Below are 27,901 nucleotides of genomic sequence, written 5' to 3'. Positions count from 1 at the left end.
TTCCAACACAAAGAAAAGATAAGTGTTTGAGGTGATGGATATCCTAATTTCCCTGATTTGATCATTGCACATTATATATAGGTATCAAAATACCACATGTAGCCCCAAAATATGTACAGTTATTACATACCAATTAAAAATTGTGAAATAAAAATAAGTGTATTATTAAAGAAAAATGAAATCGAAAACAAAAAGCATGCCCAATTTTTCCCCAACTTTTGTTATATGCAGGTATAAAATGATATTTCAACAAATATAAGCAAAGCAAGTAAAACATAGGAAAAATTAAAGACTTACAAGTATATCACATTGATCATTTAAAGTGTGTTCACAGGTAATTAATTTAGGGAAATGTTATTTCATAATTCTTTATCTTTTTGTAATTGTAATGAAATAAAATTTATGAGAGAAATTATATTCCTCATATTAAATGCCTATATGCACACCCTAAACAAACTAAGCATATCACTAAAGTTTTTAATATGACTAAAACAAAACAGAAAATACTCCTAACTGAATATCATAGAGCAAAACTTGTGATTCAATCTGAGAAAGTTGACTGAAAAATAAAATACTATGAAATTTAGTCAGGGAAGTGCTTGGAAGTACTTATAATCTTGACACAAAAATTAGAAAAAAAAGTTTGAAAATTAATTAATGAGCTATATAATAGAACAAAACTAAAGAAATTAGAAGGAAATAAAAAGCCAAGTTTATTAAGCATGGAATTTAATTATAAAAAAAACTTATCAAGAAAGGATTAACAAAGCCAAAAGTTGACTTAGTATTTACAAACTTCTGGTAATGTTGATGAAGAATAAAAGACAGATGCATACACAAAAACTTTAGAAATAAGGAACAGAATTGGCCAGGCACGGTGGCTCACGCCTGTAATCCCAGCACTTTGGGAAGCTGAGGTGGGCGGATCACAGGGTCAGGAGATGGAGACCATCCTGGCTAACACGGTGAAACCCCGTCTCTACTAAAACTACAAAAAATTAGCTGGGCGTGGTGGCGGGTGCCTGTAGTCCCAGCTACTTGGGAGGCTGAGGCAGGAGAATGGCGTGAACCCGGGAGGCGGAGCTTGCAGTGAGCCGAGATTGCGCAACTGCACTCCAGCCTGGGCGACAGAGCGAGACTCCATCTCAAAAAAAAAAAAAAAAAGAAGGACAGAATTTAACTACTGAAAGAGTAGAAATTAGAAGGTTAATGAAAAAATAATATAAACAAATTCATGGAGTAGAAGTTAGAAGGTTAATGAAAAAAATAATATAAACAAGTTCATGCCAAAAAATGGAAATAAGTAAAATGAACAAATGCTTAGAAAAATAAAATTTACACAAGAATAAATAGAAAATCTGATAGAATTATAATCGTAAAAATAATCAAATTTGAAATTTAAAATATTTCCACAAAGAAAATACCAGGCTTAGAATGTTAGTAGACAAATGCTACCCTTCATGAAGTAGATAATTCTGTTATATAAACTCTTCTAGTTAATAATGGGGAAAGGAAGCACTTCTCAATTTATTTATTTATTTATTTATTTTTGTTAAAGTCCTTCATGTATTTTATTGTGGCTGACATCTTCTTCTCTTGGTTTTTCTCCAAGATCAACATCCTCTAGTCTCTTCAAACATTGCTTATATGTCATGGTTTCAAAACCATCATCACTTCTCCATCTTTGCTCCTTTAGCCTGAACTTATTTATTTATTTATCTATAATTGTTTATTTCCATAGGTTTTGGGGAAACAGGTGGTATTTGGTTACATAAGTTCTTTAGGGGTGATATGTGAGATTTGGGTGCATCCATCACCCACACAGTATACACTGCACCCAATTTGTAGTCTTTTATCCCTCACCCACTTCCCAGCCTTACCCCCTGAGTCCCCAAAGTCCACTGTATCATTCTTATGCCTTTGCATCCTTATAGCTTAGTGCCCACTTATGAGTGAGAACATACGATGTTTGGTTTTCCATTCCTGAGTTACTTCACTGAGAATAATGGTCTCCGGTTCCATCCAGGTTGCTGTGAATGCCATTAACTTGTTTATTTTTATTAACTTGTACTCATTTAGTTATTATCTAAGCCAGGGACTTTCATTAATTTTGGGTACAAAGATATACTGAGCATATCTCAGGGAGCTCATGATCCATAGGCAAAAAGACCAAAAACAAGAATAGTTATTGCTCTCTGTTATAAAAGTTTTGATGGAGGTGTCTGTAGAGGGGTGGTTCTCAGAATTTTTTCTGCTCAGAGCCTATCTGATATCTGTGACTTACATCATCAGCTATCATTGCTCACCCAGGTGGCAGAGTCTCATGAGCACCATTGTCTCATCTTCCATTGTGGACTATAATAGATATGAGCACCCATTATGAACTACTACAAGAAATGAGCACCCAAAAGTGAGGCATAGCTTCACTTTAGCTGTTGGCCCCCAGCTTTTTTTTTTCTTTTTTTTCTTTTTATTATTATACTTTAGGTTTTAGGGTACATGTGCACAATGTGCAGGTTTGTTACATATGTATCCATGTGCCATGTTGATTTCCTGCACCCATTAACTCGTCATTTAGCATTAGGTATATCTCCTAATGCTGTCCCTCCCCCCTCCCCCTACCCCACAACAGTCCCCGGAGTGTGATGTTCCCCTTCCTCTGTCCATGTGTTCTCATTGTTCAATTCCCACCTATGAGTGAGAACATGCGGTGTTTGGTTTTTTTGTCCTTGTGATAGTTTACTGAGAATGATGTTTTCCAGTTTCATCCATGTCCCTACAAAGGACATGAACTCATCATTTTTTATGGCTGCATAGTATTCCATGGTGTATATGTGCCACATTTTCTTAATCCAGTCTATCATTGTTGGACATTTGGGTTGGTTCCAACTCTTTGCTATTGTGAATAGTGCCACAATAAACATATGTGTGCATGTGTCTTTATAGCAGCATGATTTATAGATTGCCTAGGTTTTCTTGTAGGATTTTAATGGTTTTAGGTCTAACATCGGCCATCTTGGCTCCACCTTGACTGCAATTTTTTAAGCTCAGGGCTGAGGGTGAAATTTTTCTGAATGAGAAGAACTTTGTTCAACCACTATCATTAAACACGGGATGCCTTTAGAAACTAGCTTTTGCTGCAAACTTGATGTTTCTTAATGAATTCAACCTAACATTTCAAAGCAAATCAGAGCTTATGTGCAAAGCTTATTCTGCTGCAAAGTCATTTCAATGACAACTAATATTTGAATCGCAAGTAATGTGAAAATGCTTTATATATTTCACATGCTGTCCAAGTTTAAAATAAGAAGTGATATCTCCATTCTCACAAACATTTTCCACACATATGGATTCTGAGCACAAACTCCAGTTCCAACAGCATTTTTAGATCCTAATGCAAATGCAAAAGAAATATACATATTTCAAAATTCACTTAACAGTACAACTGAGGAGCATCCACCCAACCCTTCTTAATCTGCAACGTAACAGTGTGCTGAAAGGCAAAGATCCAAAGAATCTAACGAAATTCTATAAATGACTTCCAAGCAATGGATATGCCCAATTGAAATAATATGCTTATGGACAGATACCAGCATCCGACAATGCTATCAGTGTGAAAGAACATTTCCAAAGATGAACTATATAAAATTTTATTACAGATTGGTATTAACAGATAAGCATTTGCAATAGGTTGTTTACAACAAACTTTATTGAGATAGAACTCACATACCATGCAATTCACCCATATAAAGTGTACAATCCAAAGCCTTGTAGTATATCCAGAGTCGCGTGATAATTAGCATGATTTTAGAAAATTTTCATTATTGCAAAAAGAAACTCCACATCCATTAGCAGTCACCCCACATTTTCTCCAACTCTCTAAAGCCCTTGGAGATCAATCATCTACTTTCTGGCTCTACAGATTTGCTTATTCTGAAAATCACATATAAACGGAACCATACGGTATGTGGTCCTTTGTTCCTGGCTTCCTTTGCTCAGCACGTTTTCAAGATTGATCCATGTTGTAGCATTTATCAGTGTTTTATTTCTTTTTATTGACAAACAACGTTTCATTATACAGATATGCCGCTTTTTGCCTACTCATTCATCAGCTGATGAACAATGGGTTGTCTCCACTTTCTATTATGAATAATGCTCCTATGAACATTCATGTACATATATAAATGTTTTCATTTCTCTTGGGTATAAATTTATGAGTGGAATTGCTAAGTCCCATGGTAACTCTATATTTAATCTTTGAAGTAAATCCCAGTCTGCTTTCCAAAGAGGCTGCACCATTTTATACTCCCACCAGCAGTGTGTGAGGGTTCCAATTCTTCCACATCTTTGTCAACTTTTTATTAATTTTTATTAAATATTATAAGGAGCTTCATTATTGGAGGGTGTCTTCCAAGTTCTCTAAATTTGATCTTTGCTGAGAAGTGATTTCTTAATTTTAGCAAATCCTGTTGTCTTGAGACTATGTCCAAAACCATCAAGCCCTGGATCCTTTTTGTTTAATGGTCTTTCCTACAGTTTTTAATCTCTCCTCATATGTTACCATAATCAAGAAGCCAGAGGGCACCTGCAACACTCGGCCAGGAAATCTCTCTAGTGAGATCATATTAGGCACATGTTTTACTTTCAGTCTGCCACTACGTAAGTTCTTCCTTCCTCCAGTTTTCCAATAACACTTACCTCACTTTTCTAGAAGTCTACAGCTTTGTCAGACATGATGCTGCTATAGTTTCTTCAAAGCACTTGAGGTTTTTACCAGCGCATGCCTACTTAACACTCACTGCCAAGTTCCAAAACCCCTCCCATATTCTGGGTTTTCATTATGGCAGCTGCCCACCTCCAAGTACCAAAGTTCTGTGTCAGTTATCTGTTGCTGCATAACAAATTACCCCAAAACCAACCAGTTAAAACATTTACTAACCCAGAGTTTCTGGGGGTTAAGAGGCCAGAAGTGAGTGGTTTAGCTAGGTCTTTCTGGCTCAGGGTCTTACATGAGGTTATAGGCAAGTAGTTGGCTGTGGTTGCAGTCCTATTTGAAGGTTCAGGCAAGAGAGGATCCACTTCTAAGCTCACTCACATGGTTGCTAGAGGGGCACAGTTTGTTGCTGGCTGTTGGCCATTGGCTTCAGTTACTTACTACGTGGAACTCTCCACAGGCTGTGTCCTCATGATAAGGCAACTGGTTTCTGAAAGGACAAGTGATTCAAGAGAGCACGTGCCTATGCAGAAGCCACAGTCTTTTCATAACCAAATATCTTAAGTGACATCGCATCACTTCTGTCATATTTCTATTTATTAGAAGTGAGTCAAATTACTCTTTTCCTGCTGAAAAATTTAACATTTCCATCAATTTCTGGAATGGTCACACTAAAGTCTTTGTCTCAATTCCAACATCTGTCATCTTGGGGTTAGTGTCTGTTGTCTTTCCTTTGAATTGTTGAAAATGTCCTGACTCATGTATTGCATGTGATTCTGCATTGTATCTGGGACATTTTGAATATTATGAGCCTCTGGGTATTTAATTCTTCCAGAATATGTTAGAGTATTTTTTCCAGCAGGCAATTTAACTGCCTAAGTCTTGATCACCAGTTCCAATCCATCTCCTGTGGGCTGTGGTTCTAATGTCAGTCCAGTTTTCTAAGTATTCTCAGTGCTATTTGGATCTATCTTTGCCCAGTGTCAGACCCAAACAATTATCGGGTCAGACCTATATATGTATAGACCAGGAGAGAGCCCCAGATTGCATAAACAACTGTTATGAGATCACTTTCTTGAGCTTCCTTATCTTTGTCACCACCTTGACACCTTCCAGCTCTCACTCTTCCTGATCTTCAGGTTAGAAACTCAAGGGTTTAGGTTCTCCTCTCTGCTACACACCTCATGGATACATCACCTCCAGGTCCAAGTAGCAGGAAGATAGTGAGGGAAGAAAAGCAACGGGGATTCTCCTAACCCTTTTTGGCTCACATATCCTCTAACCAGAGTGAAAGGTTCCTAACTCTGAGGTTCAGATGCCTGCTCAGCCATCTGCGTCCTCACCACAGGAATGCCCAGGAGTGCCACAATGATCTTGTTTCAAATTCTAGTTTCCTTCCCAAATCTGCCTGTTATCATTACTTTTGAGGGTCCCCAGACAGCTGCTCCATGCCTTAGTTACATATAGCATGAGAGATAAAGTGGAGCATGCTCATTCCATTCAAAGGGGAACCAATACCACCTAGTTACTTTATTTCCAATGATTACATCCCTGGAGGATAAACTCTCAAACAGGAACTTCCTAAGAATATAAATGGAGAATTCTGATTGAAAGATTAATATTCATCACTTTATCCAATCACTTTTTGCATTTTTATTAAAAATTGACACATATAGAAAAATGTTTTAAATGACCAATGAACATCCACCACAAAAAAAATTGACTAATCTTGTACATATTTATTTGAAAATATGCTGCCAACATCATGACTTTTCAAACTTAAACTTCTGCATGCATCTCCTAAGAACATTATCCTATGTAACTCAATTATCACTTCTAGAAAAATCAAATATACCACATTATCTAATACCCATTCCATCTTCCTATTTCCCCAAATATCCCCCCAAATGTCTTTTATAGGTTTTTTTTTTTTTATGAATCAGAAGCTAATAAAGGATCACACTTTCCATTTGGTTATGTCTCTTAATCTAGAAGAGACCACTTTTTGTTTTACTACATTTGCTTTTTGAAAAGTCCAGACCAGGGCCAAAATGCACAAGCTGTGGATTACCACATCACAACCCCTGCACAGGGCCACAGTGGAATGTGCAAGATCAGTCTGGCTTCATTAACTATGAAGCAGGGGATAGCAAGAAGCTCTTTTGCCATGTGAAAGAAGTTGAGGATGGCCTCGAGCTCCAGGCAGGAGATGAGGTGGAGTTCTCAGTGATTCTTCATCAGTGCACTGGCAAGTGCAGTGCCTGGAATGTTTGGCGAGTCTGAAGGCCCCAAGGCTGTTGCAGCTCCTCGACCTGATCGGTTGGTCAGTCGCTTGAAGAACATCAGCCTGGATGATGCCAGTGATCCTCGCCTAATGGCTCTTCGTCAGCCAAGGGGACCAGATAACTCAATGGGGTTTGGTGCAGAAAGAAAGATCGGTCAAGCTGGTGTCATTGACTAACCACATCCACAAAGCACATCATTAATCCACTATGATCAAGTTGGGAGGAATCTGGTAAGGTTTCTGAATATCTCCCTCTTCATCCCTCCTGAAATCTGGAATACTTATTCTTTTGAGCTATTACACCAGTTTTAACACCTTCCTCGTGTTATGTTTAAAAAAATAAATTTAAGAAAACCATTTTAAAATAAATATTAAAAAAAGTCCAGACCAGTTGTCCTATACCAACTCTGGACTTGTCTATTTCCGTACTGTGTAATTCAACTTGTTCCTCTATTCCTGTATTTCTTTAAACAGGAAGATAAGTCTAGACAAAAGATTTAATTAAATTTGAGGTAAACATTTTTGGCAGTACATCAAGGATGATCACACATGCTTCATACTGCATCCCATCAAGAGCCACATAATGTTGGCTTATTTCAGAAGTAGTGAAATGCAGTTTGACAGCCAAATCTCACTGTAAAGGCAATTCTTTTGCAATAGGTATCTGTGATGTTCTGACACCTTGTAAACAAAGTTCCTTAAAATTTTTTTCACTTAATGGGTTTTACCATCGATTTTTGCCAGATTTAATTACATTAAGGGTTGTAAAATGGTAATTTTTCCAAATTTATCATTCCATGTACATTTAAAAGAAAACATTCTTCAAACAATTTTAGTTTTCTTTTTTCTCTACTTTCATCATTATGAACTTCTTTTCCTTCTTAGTATTGTCATCAATAAGAGTGATTATTCTTTTTGATTTTAAGTTGTCCTAAATTTGGCCAGTGAGAATACCTTCAACTTGGCGCCTTTCCCCTTCTGACATTACCCCATTAGTCTTCAAATACTATCTTGCTTTTTATTTTATTTTCTTAATAAAAAACGTATTTTAGCCACACCACCCACTTCCCCTGCTGCAAACATGGAATCGGCCATTTCTCCAAGGAACCCTGGTTCCTGTTAGTGGGGAATGGCATTTAGAAACCAAAATTTGGGTACTAAGCATGCTCACCACTACTGGGTACAATGTTAAATAGTGAGGTCTGTTTAAAAGACTCATTTTCTTTGTAAATGTATTTAAATACATAAAACAATTACTTTCTGATAAGCTAAAACCAGTCAGTTAAGAAATACACTATACTGACTGAGTTTAATTCTAACATTTTTCTCAGAAGGTCTAGCTAATTGTATTAGAATTTTTTTTTAATGATACCAACTGTGAATTGAATGAAAATCAAATATAAAATTGGAGGAAAAATGCCTGGGAGGAACTAAACAAACATTTAAACTGATGAAAAGAATGCTTAATAATAAACTCTTCATATATAACTTTCCACAAAATAATTCCTAAAATATGTGTAATAAGAAGGCAACCTTATATGTGAAGCCTCCAAAAGCAATTACACTATCTGGACCTCAGCTAGCTTTAAGGATTTAAGTACAATTATAATAAAAGCAGACATAATTAGGGACTCATAAGAAAAAAGAATATAGTTGTGAGTCAATTATTAAGATTAAGGTGAGAGGAAACCCTTAAAGATAACACAGTAACTTAAAATTACTGCAACTCTGTCTAACCAGGCTACAAAACAAATAGGACTCTTGGGACCTCAGGTTGGAAACGAGCCTATAATGATCACAAAACACCAGAACCGAAGACCTAGATTCTAATCTTGACTCTGTTCACTAAGTTCAAATCCTTCATTAGTACAATGGAAGGCTATAATTAAACTAAAATCTCTCCTGGCTCTAATGAGCTACCAGACATGTAGCCTGAGATTCTGCCAAATACATCCCTTCTGCAACAGATAACAAAGTATGTGCTTGACAGTCTTTCCAGCTGCTTCAGTTAATCCGCCTTCTACGGTACTGTAATAGTACTCTGTTCAGTTACATAAAACCATATCAATTTAAGAAATAACAGAAGAAAGTAAAAGAGAGTCTACCTTTGGGCAAGATTTTAAGAACTAAATTCTAAATTAATAAAACTACATTTTTTAATAATAAAGGACTTTTACGTTTACACACACACATGCATATGTGTATATATGTATGTTTACATATGTAAGTTGCTGGTGGGACAGCTCATATAAAGAGCTTTATTATTATTTCCATGTGAAGAGTTAAATTTAAATAATTCCTTTTTATGTTTAGCTTTTCTTTATGAAAAGAAGCGCTTCCTATGTTGGCCGGCTATTTTAAAGAAGGCCACACGCTTATTTACATTATTAATAACTCAGTGACTGTTTTTAAAAGAAAATTCACATATTGATGCTTACTCTTATAAAGGGAATATGGTCTTATGAGAGAAACAAAATGTATATTCAACTATTTTTCATGAGTTTTTAAAAGTTAGGCCTTTTACATTTTTTTCTATGAATTAAATACTCATAGGTTTTTAGATACCTTAGAATTTATGGTTCTTTTAAAACTTAACAAGTCAGTGCTCTTCATAGTCTCACTGATCAATTTTATTATGACTTAGTGGCAACTAACGTATTTCCTTCAGGAGAAGTAAAAAAGACAAATGTATTAGGAGTTTGTACCCTATTTATTATCCCCTTATTCCCCAGTGAGAAGTCTTGGATTATTTGAGAGATGAACTAACCCTCATAGGCCTTATCTCCTGTAAGAAATCTCTGATACTGGGTAAGTGAGGAGCTGCAGATGAAAGGTTTTCCATATTCCTTCCATTTATAGAGTTTCTCTTTCGTGTGAACTTTTTTGTGTCTACAAAGGTTTGATCTGTAACTGTAGGCTTTCCCACATTCCATACATTTATACAGTTTCTCTCCGGTGTGAATCCTCTCATGTTCAGTTAAAAATGAATACTGGCTGAAGGCCTTTCCACACTGATTACACTGATATGGTTTCTCTCCGGTATGAATTCTCTGATGCCTATAAAGGTTAGATTTGCAACCAAAGGCTTTCCCACATTCCTTGCATGTATAAAGTTTTTCCCCAGTATGAATTTTCCGATGTTCATTAAAGGACGAATACTGGTTGAAGGCTTTCTCACATTCATTGCATTGATAAGGTTTTTGTCCAGTGTGAATTCGCTGATGTTCAATAAGGGTTGCAATACGTGTGAAGGTTCTCCCACATTCCAAGCATTTATACAGTTGTTCTCCAGTATGAAACCTCTGATGTTCAGCTAGAGATGTAAACTGGCTGTATCCCTTCCCACACTCACTACATTTATAGGGCTTCTCACCTGTATGGATTCTTTGATGCCTGTGAAGTTTTGCTCTACAGTTGAAGGCCTTCTCACATTCACCACATTTATAGAGTTTCTCTCCAGTATGAATTCTCTGATGTACAGTGAGGGTTGAACACTGGCTAAAGGCTTTACCACATTCCCTACATCGATATGGTTTCTCTCCAGTATGCACTCTCAGATGTTTGATCAGGGTTGAACTGTTGCTAAATGCCTTCTCACATTCATTACACTTGTAAGGTTTCTCTCCAGTATGAATTCTCTGATGAGAAAGAAGGGATGATCTGTGGCTGAAGGTTTTTTCACACTCATTACATTTGTAGGGTTTCTCACCTGTATGAATTCTCTGATGTTCAATAAGATGAAGATTCTGCTTGAAGCTCTTCCCACATTCATTACAGATGTGAGGTTTTCCTCCTGGGTAAATTTGGAAGCATTTCATGAGATCAAAATTCTGTTTAAAATCTTCCCCAAATGTATAATACATATTGGGTATCCTTTCTATAGGAACACTCTGTTGTGTGGCAAGAGCTGTATTTATAAATAAGCTTTTCCCCAATTCAAGACTTGTATGGTTTCCATCTTCATTGATGGTTTTCTCATGCGAATCTCTCATTTGTCTAAGAGGTTTCTTCTCTTGCTCTTCTTCTATCCTGCTCTCAAATTCCACAGCTTCTTCAAAGTTAATGTCCCAGCGACCATCCTTAATGGATTCTTTCTTTATCATTCCCTGAGATGTTTCTTCTATAAAAATGTCCTGTCTATGAGGCAATGCTTCTGTTTCAGGCCACGTCTTAAAACCTAAAGTGAATCAGAAGAATTAATGCCTCCTCTGCTGGAAGAAACAAACTGATGTGTCAGTGAGACAATAAAACTGCTAACATATATATGAAAGAAGAGTGATACAATCAGATTTCAAATGCTGACTTGAATCTTGGGAGGAACAGGATGGGATAAAGGAAAGTGGGGCAAACAGGTTAAGGAATGGCATGGGAGAATACACTGGACAAATTAACAACGAAAATGAAGCGATTCCACCTGGGTGTAGTGAAGTTAGATGCAGAAGAACAGGCTGAGTAGAAGATATGAGGATACAGAAAAATGCCAAATGATAAGCCCACGTTGAATACCATGGGATATTCCACTCTGCCATCATTTTCCACTGTGCATATACCAGGCAATGAAGCAGGCAGCCTGTCCACTTTCTCCTTCTTACTCACATGTCCCTTTCATTACGTTTTCTCGCCATGCTCTCTCTGAAACTCTATACCCAATAATTTTTTAAATATTTGGATTGGTTTTCTTAAATTTATTTCATGTGACTGTGATTTTATATTGTAGTCTGTGAAGGGGGAAACAGTCTGTTAAAAAGAAGACAGGCTGGGCACAGTGGCTCACACCTGTAATCCCAGCACTTTGGGAGGCTGTCAGGTGGATCACCTGAGCTCAGGAGTTTGAGACCAGCCTGGACAACATGGCGAAACCCCGTCTCTACCAAAAATACAAAAAATTAGCTAGGAGTGGTGGCAGGTGCCTGTGATCCCAGCTACTCAGGAGGCTGAGGTGAAAGCATCGTTTGAGCCTGGGAGGCGGAGAGTGCAGTGAGCTGTGATCACACCACTGCATTCCAGCCTGGGTGACAGAGACTCATCTCAAAAAAAAAAAAAAGGAGTGGGGGGGACATTCAGGTTTTGAAAATTACAACAGCCCTGCAGCATGACTGTGATGATTCTATGTGATCAAAGTTTAAGATGCTCATTATAAAAAAGAGGAAAACACGGAGTAAATCACCCCTGTGCAACAATCTATCCCTGGTGATTGGAAGAATAACAATTTTTTTCATATTACCTTTCTTTTTATTTTCCCCTTTTTATTTTATCACAGAGACATATTCATTTCTTCTAATAAGCTGCAACCAAAAGACTGCACTCTTTTTGTAGGAATCTCTTGAGAATAATGAAAATCTGCAGGAGATTTGAAGTCAGTATGTCTTAACATCCTGAAATAAGCCCAAGCCCCAAGCTCAGCTTTGATTCTGGGTGAAAAGATTTAGTTTGAGGTGACTCTAAACCACTCTCTGTTAAAACCTGATTTCCTTTCATCAATCAATGGTAGAAAATAGGTTAACATTAGATAATTGCAATTAGGTAATTGTGTGTACTTTAACCTATACAACTCAAACAAAATACAACTGGCCTGAGCATCTCAATAGGACTCAGTATTTCCAAGAGTTTCCCAAGAACTGCCTCTTTGTGACCTACTTGTCTATACAGACCCGCTTGTGCCCATTTCCCAGCCTCTCACTTACCTAGACAGGTATCTGCAGGGACTTCTCTTTCCACCATGCAGGGATCTTCTCCTTGTTGCAACTGATGAATCAACTTTGGCATTGAAAATGGAATCCCTGCTCATGAGGAAGGAAATGAAGTTTGAACAAATAGCATGAAGACCAATCCAAGAACTGACATACTACTCACTCTGAACCGACACAGCAAAGAAGGCAAGCCCTGAGAGGCAGACAAGGCAGCACAAGCACTTCTCAGGGGCATTGGAGCTGTCAATGGGGGGGAAGGTCTCAGTTCAGAACCATTATAGGGCCCTGGCAATGAAGGCCTCTAAGATGGGGGGTCCCTATATGTTTTTCAGAATCTAAACTGGGATCTAGTCATTGGCCTACTCCAAGGAGGAAACTGATTGGCGGTGGGATGTGAGGGAGAGTGGAGCGTAGAGAAACAGATAGCAAGAAGGGCATCACAACAAAGATGTACACTTTCCACTCTACAGCAATTCAGCCTTTCCAAGGGGCTCAGTAGGGTACAAGGCCACAGGCTCAGAACCCCAAAGATGGACCTGTGAGGCACTCCTATAACAGATTCTTCGTCATAGGCAAAAATTCTTACCCAGTGAGACCAGGCTGCTGTAGTTCTCCAGCATCACCTCCCGGTACAAGGCTCTCTGGGCAGAGTCCAGGTGCAACCACTCGTCCTGGCTGAAGAACACGGCCACATCCCTGAATGTCACATGCTCCTGTAATGGCAAACCCATACCTGCTCACCCAGGACCGTCTTCTTCAATGGAAAACACAGGAAGAAAGTGACAGTGGGATGTACAGAAAATCTCAGGATTCTAAGTATTTCACGTCAAGTGTTTATGTAATTTTTGGAACCACCCATTAGCTATTTAATTAAAAAAGTATTTATGGAGTACTCATTGGGAACAATGACACATGCCACATGCAGTGGGAGTAGAGGAAAACAGGCAAAGTTCCTGCCAACAAGGAATTTAAATACCAGCCTGGGATCTTTCTCAAGAGAAGGCGATGTGATGACAGAAGCAGAGACCGGAGTGCTATGCTTGGAAGATGGATGAAAGGGCCACAAGCCAAGGGCTGCAGGGAACCACTAGATGGTGAAAAGGGCAAGGAAACAGATCTTCCCCTGAGAGCCTCTAGAAGGACCCAGCCCTGCCGACAGCCTGAGCTCAAGCCAGTAAAACTGAATTCAGACTTCTGACTTCCAGAACTGTAAAAGAATACACTTATGCTGTTTTAAGATGCTGCATTTGTGGTAATTTGTTACAGCATCAATAAGAAAGAAATACAACGTGAACAATTGAAGACAACCTACATATCTATCAATAAGGGAATGGATAAGCAAATTTCAGTACATTTATTCCATGAAATGTTATGCAGCCATTAAATAGAATGAGGTAGATCTCTATGACACTGGAATTTGACCTTGATATATTATTGTTTCACATGAAAAAGCCAGCCACAAAAGAATCTATATTTGTTGAAAAACCCTACATCTGTATATATATATATGTATGACGCATGCAAAACTATCTGGAAGAATACAAGCTGTCACCCTCGTTATTCTTTGATATTTGTGGAGAGGGGCAGAAAAGCAAACTTTCACTTATTACTTTATACCCTATCATTAGGCTTACAGTTTTTTCAGTTAGGGAGATTGTGTGTATGTATGTGTGTGTGTTCCTTTGCTTTGAATTTTCTTAAATTCCATTTTATTTTATATTTTATTTTATTTATTTTATTTTATTATTTTATTTTATTTTATATTTTATTTTATTTTATTATTTTATTTTATTTTATTTTTTGAGATAGAGTCTCGCTCTGTCACCAGGCTGGAGTGCGGTGGCGCAATATCAGCTCACTGCAACCTCTGCTTCCCAGGTTCAAGCAATTTTCCTGCCTCAGCCTCCTGAGTAGCTGGGACTACAGGCACATGCCACCAGCTAATTTTTGTATTTTTAGTAGAGACGGGGTTTCACCATGTTGGCCAGGATGGTCTCGATCTCTTGACCTCATGATCCACCTGCCTCAGCCTCCCAAAGTGCTGGGATTACAGGAGTGAGCCACTACACCCAGCCTATTTTAATTTATATGCTGACTTTTTAGTTAGACCTCTTTGTATTTTTAGTGGTTACTTGAATAATTGTACATTTTTGGTTACTCATCACCTATTTAGAGCTAATATATCGTTTCACATAGAATGCAAGAATCTTGCAAGTATAGAGGACATCACACCCTTCTTTATGCTATAGTTGTTACAAAGATTTTCCCAGTTCAGAGAGTTGACAGCACTTACCAAACTTCACTGAGCATATTCATGTTAAGGTTTTTATTTAAAGGCAAAGGGTACAGCACAGCAAGAGGAAGAGAGTTCAGGGAAGCACTAGAAAGCCAAGAGACACTCCATGTGCAGTCCCCCTTATTTGCACAGACCATGCCATGACTTCAGATCTGTGTGAAGAATCTTGGTGTGGATGAGCTCAAAGGAGGAACTCTCAGCAGGGGCCTTTTATGTAATCAAGCAAGTCCTGTCAAATCATTTAGGCCAGTTGCAAGCCATCAGTAAGGAAGCTTACCAGGAGTAGCCAGTGGCATTGAGATCTTAAAAATACACAAGCCAGGCTGGGTGTGGTGGCTCACACCTGTAATCCCAGCCCCTTGGGAGGTGGAGGTGGGCAGATCACCTGAGGTCAGGAGTTTGAGACCTTCCTGGCCAACACAGTGAAACCCCATCTCTATGAAAAAAAAAAAAAAAGGTACAAAAATTAGCCGGGAGTGGTGGCACATGCCTGTAATCCCAGCTACTCGGGAGGCTGAGGCAGGAGAATCACTTGAACTGGGAGGTAGAGGTTGCAGTGAGCCAAGATCATACCACTGCACTCCAGTCTAGGAGACAGAGCGAAACTCCGTCTGAAAAAACAACACAAAACAACAACAACAACAACAAAAACTCACACAAGCTGATGGCTGGGTTCAGTGGCTCACGCTAGGCTCACGCCTACCACTTTGGGAGGCCAAGGTGGGTGGACTGCCTGAGCTCAGCAGTTCAAGACCAGCCTGGGCAACATGGTGAAACCCCATCTCTACTAAAAATACAAAAAATTAGCCAGGCTTGGTTGCACGCACGTGTTGTCCCAGCTACTCAGGAGGCTGAGACATGAGAATTGTTTGAACCCAGGGAAGCTGCAGTGAGCCAAGATCACACCACTGCACTCCAGCCTAGGCAACAGAGCAAGACTGTCTCAAAAAAAAAAAAAAAAAAAAAAAAAAAGGCTGCCTTTGTCTTGTTTTGGCCAAGAGTCAAAAAAATAGACCACCAAGAATTCCCAGAGATAAAAACAGAGCTTTTCTAGAGAAAAAGATAGAGCTTTTCCAGTTCAGATGTGAATAAATTCTATCTTCATGGTTGTTGTTTGCATTATAGCTGTCTACATTGTAAACCCCCTCCTATAATACAATAGTATTATTTTGCTTTAAGCAATCAGCTGCATTTTAAAGAAATCGAAAGGAAAAAAAGTATCTTATATTTATCCAGATAGCTACCATTTCTAATGCTCTTCATTCTTCCTAAAATCAGAGTTCCCCTCTGGCATATTTTTCTTTTGACTTACATAACTTCCTTTTTAGTGTATCTTATAGTACAGGCCTGCTGGCAATGAATTAGCTTAATTTTATTTTACCTGAAAATGCCTTTATTTCATCTTGATTCTTTTTTTTTTTTTTTTTTTTTGAGACGGAGTCTCGCTCTGTCGCCCAGGCTGGAGTGCAGTGGAGCAATCTCGGCTCACTGCAAGCTCCGCCTCCCGGGTTCACGCCATTCTCCTGCCTCAGCCTCTCCGAGTAGCTGGGACTACAGGCGCCCGCCATCACGCCCGGCTAATTTTTTGTATTTTTTAGTAGAGACGGGGTTTCACTGTGTTAGCCAGGATGGCCTCAATCTCCTGACCTCGTGAACCGCACGCCTCGGCCTCCCTTCATCTTGATTCTTAAAGAGTATTTTCATTAGATATAGAATTCTGGGTTGATTTTTTTTTCTCTCTTTCAGCATGTAAAATGTCATTCTATTGCTTCCTGGTCTTTGTTGTTTCTGATGAGTAGCCAATGGTCATTCAAATATTGATTCTCTGCATGTAGTACAATTTTTTTCAGGCTGCTTTCAAATCTTTGGTTTTTATGATTTCTCTATGACTTTCCCCAATATGGTAGAAACCAGCTAGCTATATGTAGCTACTAAGTACATGAAATGTGGCTCTTCTGAATTGCGATATGTTATCTGTATAAAATATATACCAGATGATTTACTTTAAAACATATATACACACACATACAACATATACATACATACATACACAAACATATATGCAAGTTATCTCAATAACAATTTTATATTGATTTCATGTGGAAATAATATTTGGATCTACTGGGTCAAAGAAAATATATTATTAAAGTTAATTTATTTGCTTCTGTTTACTTTTTTAATGTAGATGTGGAAAATTTTATATTAGGTATGTGGCTTGCATTCTTGGTTCACACTCTATTTCTATTGCATGTCATTGATCAATGATGTGTGTAGCTGTGACTTTCTTTGTATTTATCCTGCTTGAGATTCATCAAATGTTGTAAGTCTGTAAATTTATGTTTTTTGCCAAATTTGATAAATTTTAGGCCATTATTTCCTTTTAATATAGTTTGTCCCATTCTCTGTCCCCTCTCCTTCTAGAACTCTAATTTCATGTATATTAGACCTTTTAATATCATTTAATTGGTAACTGAGGCTCTTTTTTCTGTTTTTCAGATAGGATAATTTCTGTCAATCTACCTTCAACTGTCACTGACTTCTCCTTATGTTCATTTCCAAAAGTTAAGCCTATTCAGTAATTTTTTTTTTTTTTACAATTTCAGGTATCTTATTTTTCAGTTCTAAAATTTCATAGTCTAGAATTACTTTTTTCACAGTCTCTATTTCTCTGCTCGCATTTCCTATTAGTTCATTCTTTACATGTATATTTTCCTTTGAGTCCTTGAGCACAGTTATAGTAGTTGCTTTAAAATCTTTGTGAATTCTAATACCTGGGTCATCTGGGTCATTGTCTCTGTTGATTGTCTTCCTCTTGAGTTTTGGTTGCACTTTCCCATTTCTTCATATGCCTACCTTATCCTGGAAATTGTATAGTATACGATGTGTAGAAACTCTGGATTTTGTTATGTTCCTTTGAAGAGAACTGATTTTTTTAAGCAGGTAGTTAATTTAGTTAGAGTCAAATTCCAAACTCTGCCACCTCTCTAGTGGGCAGCATCAAATATCTTTGTTCAGTTCTTATTTGGGCTACTCTGAGTCTGTCCTATGCATGTATGGTTCAGGGGTCAGCTAGAGATTTGGGCAGAGTTTGTGCACAGAATTTGGGGCTTCCCTTCTTTGCCTCTCTCCTTTCCAAGATTCCTCCTCTCACTTTCTAACTGCTAAGTTTGCCTCAAACTCTATCTTGTGGCTGGTTCTTCATACCAGTAAGACTGCAAGTTTGTGACCAAGTTTTGATCATTCTGTTGGTGCTGACTGTGGCCTACTCCCAGGCAAAAAGCTGTAAAAACCAGAAAACTTATCTGGTGACAATTCCTTCTTCCAAATATACACAGGTGTCCAATATCTGTCTGCTTTTGATTTCTCTCCAGTACCTTAAGATTTCTTGTATTTTATCCAGAGTGTAGTTGTTATCCACAGATGAATTAGTCTGAAAGGAGCTATTTCTCTATTACCAGAAGTTGGAAGCACATGTAACTTTTTGAAAATATATTTTAAAAACTCAGTGAGCCTAGCAAAGCTCATTAAATATTAAGAAATAATAAAATGACCGACCCTAGAACTCCAGACCTCTTATCAATCATCTCATCCAGTTGTTCTCATGAGTGTATGGTATCTCCCTCGACCTCCCTAGAGTGAGTAGCAATGTGTGAGGGTGTTTCATTTTTCACAGTGACTAAGGGAGTCCTACTGGCATTTAAAAAAAGAGATCAGGGCCGGGCGCGGTGGCTCACGCCTGTAATCCCAGCACTTTGGGAGGCTGAGGCAGGTGGATCACGAGGTCAGGAGATCGAGACCATCCTGGCTAACATGGTGAAACCCCGTCTCTACTAAAAATACAAAAAATTAGCTGGGCGTGGTGGCAGGCGCCTGTAGTCCCAGTTACTTGGGAGGCTGAGGCAGGAGAATGGCATGAACCCAGGAGGCGGAGCTTGCAGTGAGCCGAGATTGCGCCACTGCACTCCAGCCTGGGCGACAGTGAGACTCTATATAAAAAAAAAAGAGAGAGAGAGAGAGATCAAGGCTGCTTATCATCTGGAAATGGATGAGAAAGTGCTGCATAAGGAAAGGTAACTCCACCCAAAATGCTTATAATGTTCTCACTTAGAAACACTTGTTGTCTAAGCTGTATTTTTAAAATGCAAGATGAGAATCTGGGTTGTGGCAGGTGGCTTTATAAGAAGATTATAAGAAATGTGAAGTTTGTTAGGTTTCCAGCAATAGAAACTGACTTTGGCTCATTTACACAAGGGACCAGGTAGCTCCAGGGAAACTGATAGTCACAGAACTAGGCTTGGAAAATAAAACAGAAACTAGGGCAGCAACATTCCGGACCACAGCCAGGATCACACTAGGAAACCAGACTTGTAAGAATACTGTTGTCATGGAAAAGTAGATGGTACAGCCTCACCAGCATGAGACAGCTACTGCTTTTGCTGTGCCACTCCTCCTTCCTGTACCAACTCAGTGTTACTGATGTTGCCACAAATTATCAGACTGTACTCAACATCAGAGGCCCCCAAGCTTTTTGGCACCAGGGACAGGTTTTGTGGAAGACAATTCTTCCACAGACAGGAGGGTTGGGGGAATGGTCTCAGGATAAAACTGTTCCATCTCAGATCACAGGCATTAAATTCTCATAAGGAGCACACAACCTAGGGCCCTCACGTGCGCAGTTCACAATAGGGCTCATGTTCCTATGAAATCTAATGCCGCTGCCGATCTGACAGGCAGCAGAGCTCAGGTGGTGATGCTCGCTCACCTGCTGTTCACTTCCTGCTGTACAGCCTGGTTCCTAATAGGCCAGGAGCTGGTACTGGTCTGCAAAACTGGGGGTTGGAGACCTTTGTTCTCCTCCTGTTTCCTTGTATCTCTAGCTCCTGATTGAAAGTCTGAAATAGGTCAAGCTTGGGTCACAAGCCTGTACCTTACCTATAATTAAAGCTAGAAAAGTAAGTATCTGGTGTTTTTTTGTTTATTTGTTTTTAAGACAGAGTCTTGCTCTGTCGCCCAGGCTGGAGTGCAGTGGTGCGATCTTGGCTCACTGCAAGCTCCACCTCGCAGGTTCATGCCATTCTCCTGCCTCAGCCTCCCGAGTGAGTAGCTGGGTCTACAGGCGCCGCCACCACACCCAGCTAATTTTTTGTATTTTTTAGTAGAGACGGGGTTTCGCCGTGTTAGCCAGGATGGTCTTGATCTCCTGACCTCATGATCCACCTGCCTCGGCCTCCCAAAGTGCTGGGATTACAGGCGTGAGCCACTGCACCTGGCGATTTTTTTTTTTTTTTTGAGATGGAGTCTTGCTGTGTTGCCCAGGCTGGAGTGCAGTGACCAATCTTGGCTCACTGCAACCTCTGCCTCCAAGGTTCAAGTGATTCTCCTGCCTCAGCCTCCTGAGTACCTGGGATTATAGGCACGTGCCACAATGCCCTGCTAATTTCTGTATTTTTGGTAAACGTATTCTGATTGGCAATTGGTTGAAAGAGTTATCATCAGTAGAAAGGAATGGTCATGATAAGGGGTTGTGGAGACCTAGGTTTTGTCAGGCAGATGAAACCTCCAAGTAGCAGGCTTTAGAGAGAATAGACTGTAAATGTTTCTTAACAGATTTAATGTTTGTGTAGACATTAATGCTGGAGCGTACAATGAGGCATGTCCAACCACTACTTCCTGTCACGGCCTGAACCAGTCTTTCAGGTTAAATTTCGAGGGCCAAGGAGGAAGTCCATTCAGACAGCTGCAGGGGGTCTTCTAATTTTATTTTTGGCTTCCACCCCTATACCTCAGAATGTAACAGTATTTGGAAACAAGATCTTTAAAGAGGTAATTAAGTTGAAATGAGGCCTTTAGGCTGGATCCTAATCTAATATGGCATGTGCTTATAAGAAGAGGCGATCAGGACACAGACATGCTCATGCACAGGAGGGGCCATGCGGCAGGAGGCAGCGAGAAGGCAGTCATCAACCAGCCAAGGAGGCCTCAGGAGAAGCCAGACTTGACCACACCTTGATCTTGGACTTCTAGCCACCAGAACTGCAAGAAAACACATTTCCATTGTTGAGGCCATCTCGTCTCTGGTATTTTGTTATGGTCCTGGCACACTAACACAGGCTCCGGCGTTGCCGTTAACAGGATACTCACGGCAAACCCAACTTCCGTCTTTACCGCCAATCCCGTTCCCCTAGGCCTTAGAATACTTCCAGGAAAAAAAAAAGCATTCTTTTTCTTTTAAAATTTCATTCGCTTTTTAAAAAGTTTACAAATTAAACATAATGAGACTAAAATTAAACAAATTAAACTTCAGAAAAAAAGTTTAAATTGAAAACAACAACCCAATGTAAATCATACTAAATTCTATTACTCAAGACAACTTTCGTTCCTCTTTTAGAAATAGATTCCAGATTTTAGATCCAATTACACACACGTGTTCTTTTGACTATTTTTTAAACAATATGAAAACAGACAAGTGCTAAAGAATAGAAAGGATACAAAAGAACACGCAGTGCGATGTTAGGAATTCTCTCCTAACTCCAATTAGCGGTCCCATTCCACAGGTAACTAGCAGTGCTTTACACATGTATCCTTTTTTAATGGGAAAATTCTCAATGCTGCTTTACTAGCATTTCATGGATCTTTATCACATCCGCACATAGAAATCTTTTTTTTTTTTTTTTTTTTTTTTTAACAGGGTCTCACTCTGTTGCCTAGGCTGGAGTGCAGTAGTGCAATAAATCATAGCTCACTGCAGCCTTGAACTCCTGGGCTCACGTGATCTTCCCACCTGAGCTTCCTGAGTAGCTGGGACTATAGATGTGCACCACCATGCCCAGATAATTCTCTTGTTTTTCTGTAGAGCCAGGGTCTTGCTATGTTGTCCATGCTGGTCTTGAACTCCTGGCCTTAAGCCATTCTTCCATCTTAGCTTCCCAAAGAGCTGAGATTACAGGCATGAGCCACTATGTCCAGCCTCAAACCTCATTCTTTTTCTTCTTCTTTTTTTTGAGACAGAGTCTCACTCTCACCAGGCTGAAGTGCAGTGGTGCCGTATTGGCTCACAGCAACCTCTGCCTCCCAGGTTCAAGCGATTCTCCTGCCTTAGCCTCCTGAGTAGCTGGGACTACAGGTGCACACCACCACACCCAGCTAATTTTTGTATTTTTAGCAGAGATGAGGTTTCACCTTGTTGGTCAGGATGGTCTGAATCTCTTGACCTCATGATCCGCCCACCTTGGACTTCAAATGTGTATTCTTTTTCATTACTGCATGATATATTCCACTGTATAAATACTATAACTATTTTAACCATTTTCCTTATTTAGTATTATTTAGATGGTTTCTGTTTTTTGCTGTCACAATGCACAATGACCAATCTCATATAGATTATCTCTGGGTATGCCTATGTTTATAAGATAAACTGTTAGACACTGGAGTATTGGATCAAAGTCTATGCATGTGTATATATATATATATATGTATGTATATATATGTATGTATATATATGTGTGTATATATATGTATGTGTATATATATGTGTGTATATATATATGTGTGTATATATATATGTGTGTGTATATATATATGTGTGTGTGTATATATATATATGTGTGTGTGTGTGTATATATATATATATATATATAATCGCTTGTCACCCAGGCTGGAGTGCAGTGGCATGATCTCAGCTTACTGCAACCTCCACCTCCCAGGTTCAAATGATTCTCCTGCCTCAGCCTCCCAAGTAGCTGGGATTACAGGCGTGTGCCACCACACCCAGCTAATTTTTGTATTTTTAGTAGAGATGGAGTTTTGCCATGTTGCCCAGGCTGGTCTTGAACTCCTGACCTCAGGGTGATCCGCCTGCCTTGGCCTCCCAAAGTGCTGGGATTACAGGCTATACATATTTTAATTCTGACAGATGTGGAAGATTATACTTTCCCAAGATGACCACATCAATTTCTCTCTCATCTTACATGCTCTTTGTATAATGTGATACTGACGTTTCTCCCACAAAGAAGTGAGTTCTGTGTTTCCTCCCTTTGAAGCTGTCCAGTGGAATTCAATGGAAACGATGCATGTAACTTCTAAGAAAAGGCAGTAAAATAATACACATTTCACCTGGCTCACTGGATGCTCACTTTTGGAGCCTAGGCACCATGTTGTAAGCCCAAGACACATGGAGAGATTATGGGTAGATGTTCCACCCAATAGCCCTATCTGTGATCACAGCAGTGAGCCAACAGCAAGCATCAACTACCTGACATGTGAACGGCTGAGGCTTCAAATGACTCTGTAGCCTCTAGTCTTTAAATCTCTCAGCCGAGACACCAGACTTTGTGTGGTAAGCTGTTTCTCCCACACACCTGCATTCCTAACCCAGAGAAACTGTGAGAAATGATAAATGATTACTGTTGTTTCATATCCCGAATTTTCTTACTATATAACATGTATATCCTTCCATGTTAAAAATACAATTCTACTTGATCATTTAAAATTACAATGTAATTGGGATGCCATAAGGAGAAGAAAGAGAGAACAGAGCAGAGTGAATATCCAAAGTAATAATGGCTGAGAATTTTCCAAAATTAGCAGCACACCCCAAACCTCAAATCCAGAAAGGTCAGAGAAGGCCACGCAGGATGACTACCAAAACATCTACACCTAGGCATATTATATTAAAACTGCAGAACACCAAAGTCTAAGAGAAAATCTTGAAAGAAAACAGGGGAAAAAAATCTTACCTATAGAGAACAAGGATAAGAATGACAGCGGATTTTCTCATTAGCAACATGTAAACAAGAAGAGAGTGAAACAAAATATTTAAAGTGTTGAGGGAAAAAAATCACCAATGTAGAATTCAATATCCAGAGAAATTATCCTTCAAAAAGGATGAAAAATAAAGCTTTCTCAGACATACAAAAACTGAGGAAATTCATTACCAGCAGTCCTGCCTTGCAAGTTATAATAAAAGAAGTTCTTCATGGGGAAGGAAAATAAGATAGGTCAGAAACTTGAATCTACATAAAGACAGGAGGGAAGATAGAGAAGGAACAAATGATAACATTTTTCTTACTCTTGATTTAGAAGATAACTATTTGCTTAATAATAGTAACAGTGTATCGGGTAGTGATAGCATACAGATGAGTGAAATGAATGGCAGCAATGCTGTAAGGAAGAGGGGGAGGAAGTGGGAATACTCGAAGGCACCTCCACGACCCATGGTGCAGTATAATGTTATTTGAAGGTGGACTTCGATTAGTTGTAAATTTATATTGAAAACTATAGGGTAACCACTAAAAAAAAGTTTTTAAAGCATAATTGATATGTACAGAGAGCAGAAAGATCCATGGTTGCCATACTGATATAAATAAATGTTTGAATAAATAAATGGAGAAAAGCGACAATCCTCCATACAGATTTCCAAATGTATGTCGATTCTTCACCTCTAGGAGTGGTGCCTATCTTGCCAGGCCATAAGTGTGGGCTACACATAGCGTCGTCTTTCCAAGGAATACAGTATGGGAAGGCAGAAAAAGAAGGTAACTGTGGAGTGGAGAGACTTGACAAACAGTGCCTCAGTCAGGTGATGGAGGTGAACAGCAACAGGGATAAGTCATGTTATGAGTATGCAATTGTAGCATGCTGTGATCAGACTGACGCTTCATCTCTGTGACCTTCCTCCCCAAAACCCAAACCCCAGGCTAATAATGAGAAAAAACATCACACAAATCACAATGGAGGGGCACGCTACAGAATACCGAACCAGGGCTGGACATGGGGGCTCCCGCCTGTAATCCCAACATTTTGGGAGGCCGAGGCAGGCGGATCACTTGAGGCCAGGAGTTCGAGACCAGCCCAGCCAACATGGTGAAACCCTGTATTTATCAAAAATTCAAAAATTAGCAGGGCATGGTGGCACATGTCTGTAATCCCAGCTACTCGGGGGCTGAGGTAGGAGAATCACTTGAACCCAGGAGGCAGAGGTTGCAGTGAGCCAAGATCGCATCATTGCACTCCAGCCTGGGTGACAGAGTGAGACTCCACCTCAAAAAAAAAAAAAAACAAAAAAAAAACAACCTAACCCAGTACTCCTCAAAACTATTATGACCATTACATACAAGGAAAGTCTAAGAAAGCCCCAAAGCCACAGCAGCCTAAGAAGATGTGAAACTGAATGTAATGTGGAATCCTGGTGGGGCCCTGGCACAGAAAAAGGACAGCAGGTAAAAACTAAGGAAATGTGAATAAAGCATGGACTTCAGTTAATAATATATCAATGGTGGCTCGTTAATTGTAACAAATATACCATATTAATGTAGGATGTGAATAACGGGAAGCTGGGTACAGGGTATGATAACTGTGTAATTATTCTGTCATCTAAAATTGTTGTAAAAAAATAAAGATTATTCTTTTTAAAAATACTGGCAATATCAAAAAAGTACTTATTTACTGCAGAAAAATATGTAATTAACAAATTATGACTATTAAGCAATCAATACCAAATTCCATGTGTCTTTTCCCCAGACGATAAATTATATATTACACAGAAGTATGTAATATTGCAAAGAACCTATTTTTTTCCAAAAAATATGCTTGTTTGCTGTTTTCCTAAAAAGTAGAGAGAAATTTGTCCCTCGGTACCCTTAATGAGGACAGAATGTGATAATGGATATCACCACTGCACTGACTTAAATGGGGTAATGAGACCTGTGATTGGGACACTCTAGGTCCCCAGGAGACTTAATCAAAAGGGTTACATAGGCCGGGCGCGGTGGCTCACGCCTATAATCCCAGCACTTTGGGAGGCTGAGGCGGGTAGATCACGAGGTCAGGAGATCAAGACCATCCTGGCTAACATGGTGAAACCCTGTCTCTACTAAAAATTAAAAAAATTAAAAAAAAATTAGTCGGGCGTGGTGGCAGGCGCCTATGGTCCCAGCTACTCGGGAGGCTGAGGCAGGAGAATGGCGTGAACCCGGGAGGCGAAGCTTGCAGTGAACTGAGATGGCGCCACTGCACTCCAGCCTGGGCGACTGAGCAAGACTCTGTCTCTAAAAAAAAGCAACAACAACAACAAAAACCCACAAAAGGATTAGATATTGAATTAGCTGTCACCCCTTCCAAAAACAACAACAACAAAAACTGGCTCTGAGTTGCAAACAAACCTACCTCTGCCCTTGGCTAAAATGAAGTAAGTCTCTCCTGCTGTGGATGTGGGAGAGCTCCGATAGTGAAGAACCATACCTTTGGGCAGCAGATAGCCCAGCTAATAGCTGGATATTCCTGTGCACTGCATTTTGCTGGTCTTTTTTTTTTTGAGACGGAGTCTCGCTCTGTCGCCCAGGCTGGACTGCAGTGGTGCAATCTCGGCTCACTGCAAGCTCCGCCTCCCGGGTTCATGCCATTCTCCTGCCTCAGCCTCCCGAGTAGCTGGGACTACAGATGCTGCCGCACCCAGCTACTTTATTTTTAATTTTGTATAGTGACAAGGCCTCACTATGTTGCTCAGGTTGGTCTCAAACTTCTGGGCTCAAGCAATCCTTCTGCCTTGGCCTCCCAAAAGTGCTGGGATTATAGGCGTGAACCACTGTGCCCAGCTACTACTGTTATTAATGCTCATAGCAACTCAGTCAGGTATGTATATTATTAACCCCACCAAAATTGAGGAAATGGGGTACAGAGAGATAAAATAACTTGCTCAGGGCTACATCCCTAGCTTGGATTTGAAGCCATGAAGTCAAGCTCCAGAGTCCACATTTCTAGCCTCTGGGCTATTGGAAAAGGAGTCAATGAAGAATAGGCTTTGGGGTATGGCAGAAAAGAAAATGCACAGAAGGGAGGGGACTAGAGGAAAGGGAGCTGGTGTTGAAGGAAAGATGGGACTTCCACGTCGGAATGACAGACAGGAATGCTAGGAAAAAGGTCAGGCCTGAGGACAGATTTGGGGAAGATACTCAGAAAGCTGAGGGTTAAAGTAAGGAAAATGAATCTCAAATGGGGAAAGAACAAGAAAAAAGAGCCCAGGTAGGGAGGCTACACTAGCAGGGAAAAAAGAAAAGACTCAGAGAAGGAAATAGAGGAATCAATTACACAGGTGAGATGGACATTTGGACAGCTTAACATCCCCGCTGCACTAGGAGAAGGCCCCAGGCCTGCGTCCTCCTGGGCTTCAAAGCCCAAACCACGCTGAACTCCTTCTGGGATGCCCTTAGTCTCCTCTAAGCACCAATATCAGTCCTGGCCTCCAGTATAAACTCAGAATGCCCCCACTTCTGGGATATTTCCCCTGAACATTTAACCATGTTTCCTAAGATCGATACCACGAACTCCCAGAAGATGGAAATGACAGCTTTCCTCTTTCCATCCCCTGTGTGCTGCACAGGGTCCTGTACATAGGGCTCAGTAAAGGCTTGTGGAGGGTGTCTTCCGGCCCTTCCACATCGTAGCCCCAAGAGTGACTCTATCCTCTATGAAGACAAAGACTGCTTCATGCCCCACTCTCCCCACCCAGCACCACTGTAGCAGGAAGCATATGCTCAGAACCGCCTCAAATGTGGATCACAAAGTGAACGGGGTGAATTAAGAGTAGTCTCGGGACAAAAGGGGCACATTCCTCAGCAGCCCCTTGCTAAGCCCAAGACACTGGGAAAAACTTTTGAGGTTCCGGATTTTTCATCGTTTTAGTTGGACCAAAAAGTACCTGGACAAAGTCTGGAAACATGTCTACCATCTCTGAATCCAGAAGCCAACTGATGAAAAAGACAACCTTCACTCACTCTCACCTGAGTGGGCAGCAGATCCACAGCCATCCCTTCCTCCTCAGTCTTCCTGCCCAGGGAGAGCAAAGTGTGGACACGGTGGGTCTGCAGAGGAAAAAGGTGTCAAGAGGAACCCTGGCGTCAGGAGATGGCTTGGAGAGAGGA

At 39.9% G+C, this 27,901-nt stretch overlaps 1 protein-coding gene across 1 annotated transcript in view; it reads right to left on the bottom strand.

The window, feature by feature from the left end:
* The window catches only part of LOC116471935 (zinc finger protein 28 homolog), a 93,733-nt gene that overhangs the window by 14,994 nt on the left and 50,838 nt on the right, over window positions 1-27,901 (bottom strand). Inside the window, exons 7-8 of the mRNA XM_058440388.1 lie at window positions 13,275-13,401; window positions 12,683-12,778 (exon numbers count right to left, since the gene is read on the bottom strand). Of these exons, the coding sequence (XP_058296371.1) occupies window positions 12,683-12,778; window positions 13,275-13,401 (223 nt within the window). The remainder of the gene's footprint in view (window positions 1-12,682; window positions 12,779-13,274; window positions 13,402-27,901) is intronic.

Source organism: Hylobates moloch, unplaced genomic scaffold (genome assembly GCF_009828535.3).
Source record: "Hylobates moloch isolate HMO894 unplaced genomic scaffold, HMol_V3 SCAFFOLD_6, whole genome shotgun sequence".
Lineage (NCBI taxonomy): Eukaryota > Metazoa > Chordata > Mammalia > Primates > Hylobatidae > Hylobates > Hylobates moloch.
Note: the sequence above shows the minus strand (reverse complement) of the source record. Positions and strands in the feature narration are given on the sequence as shown.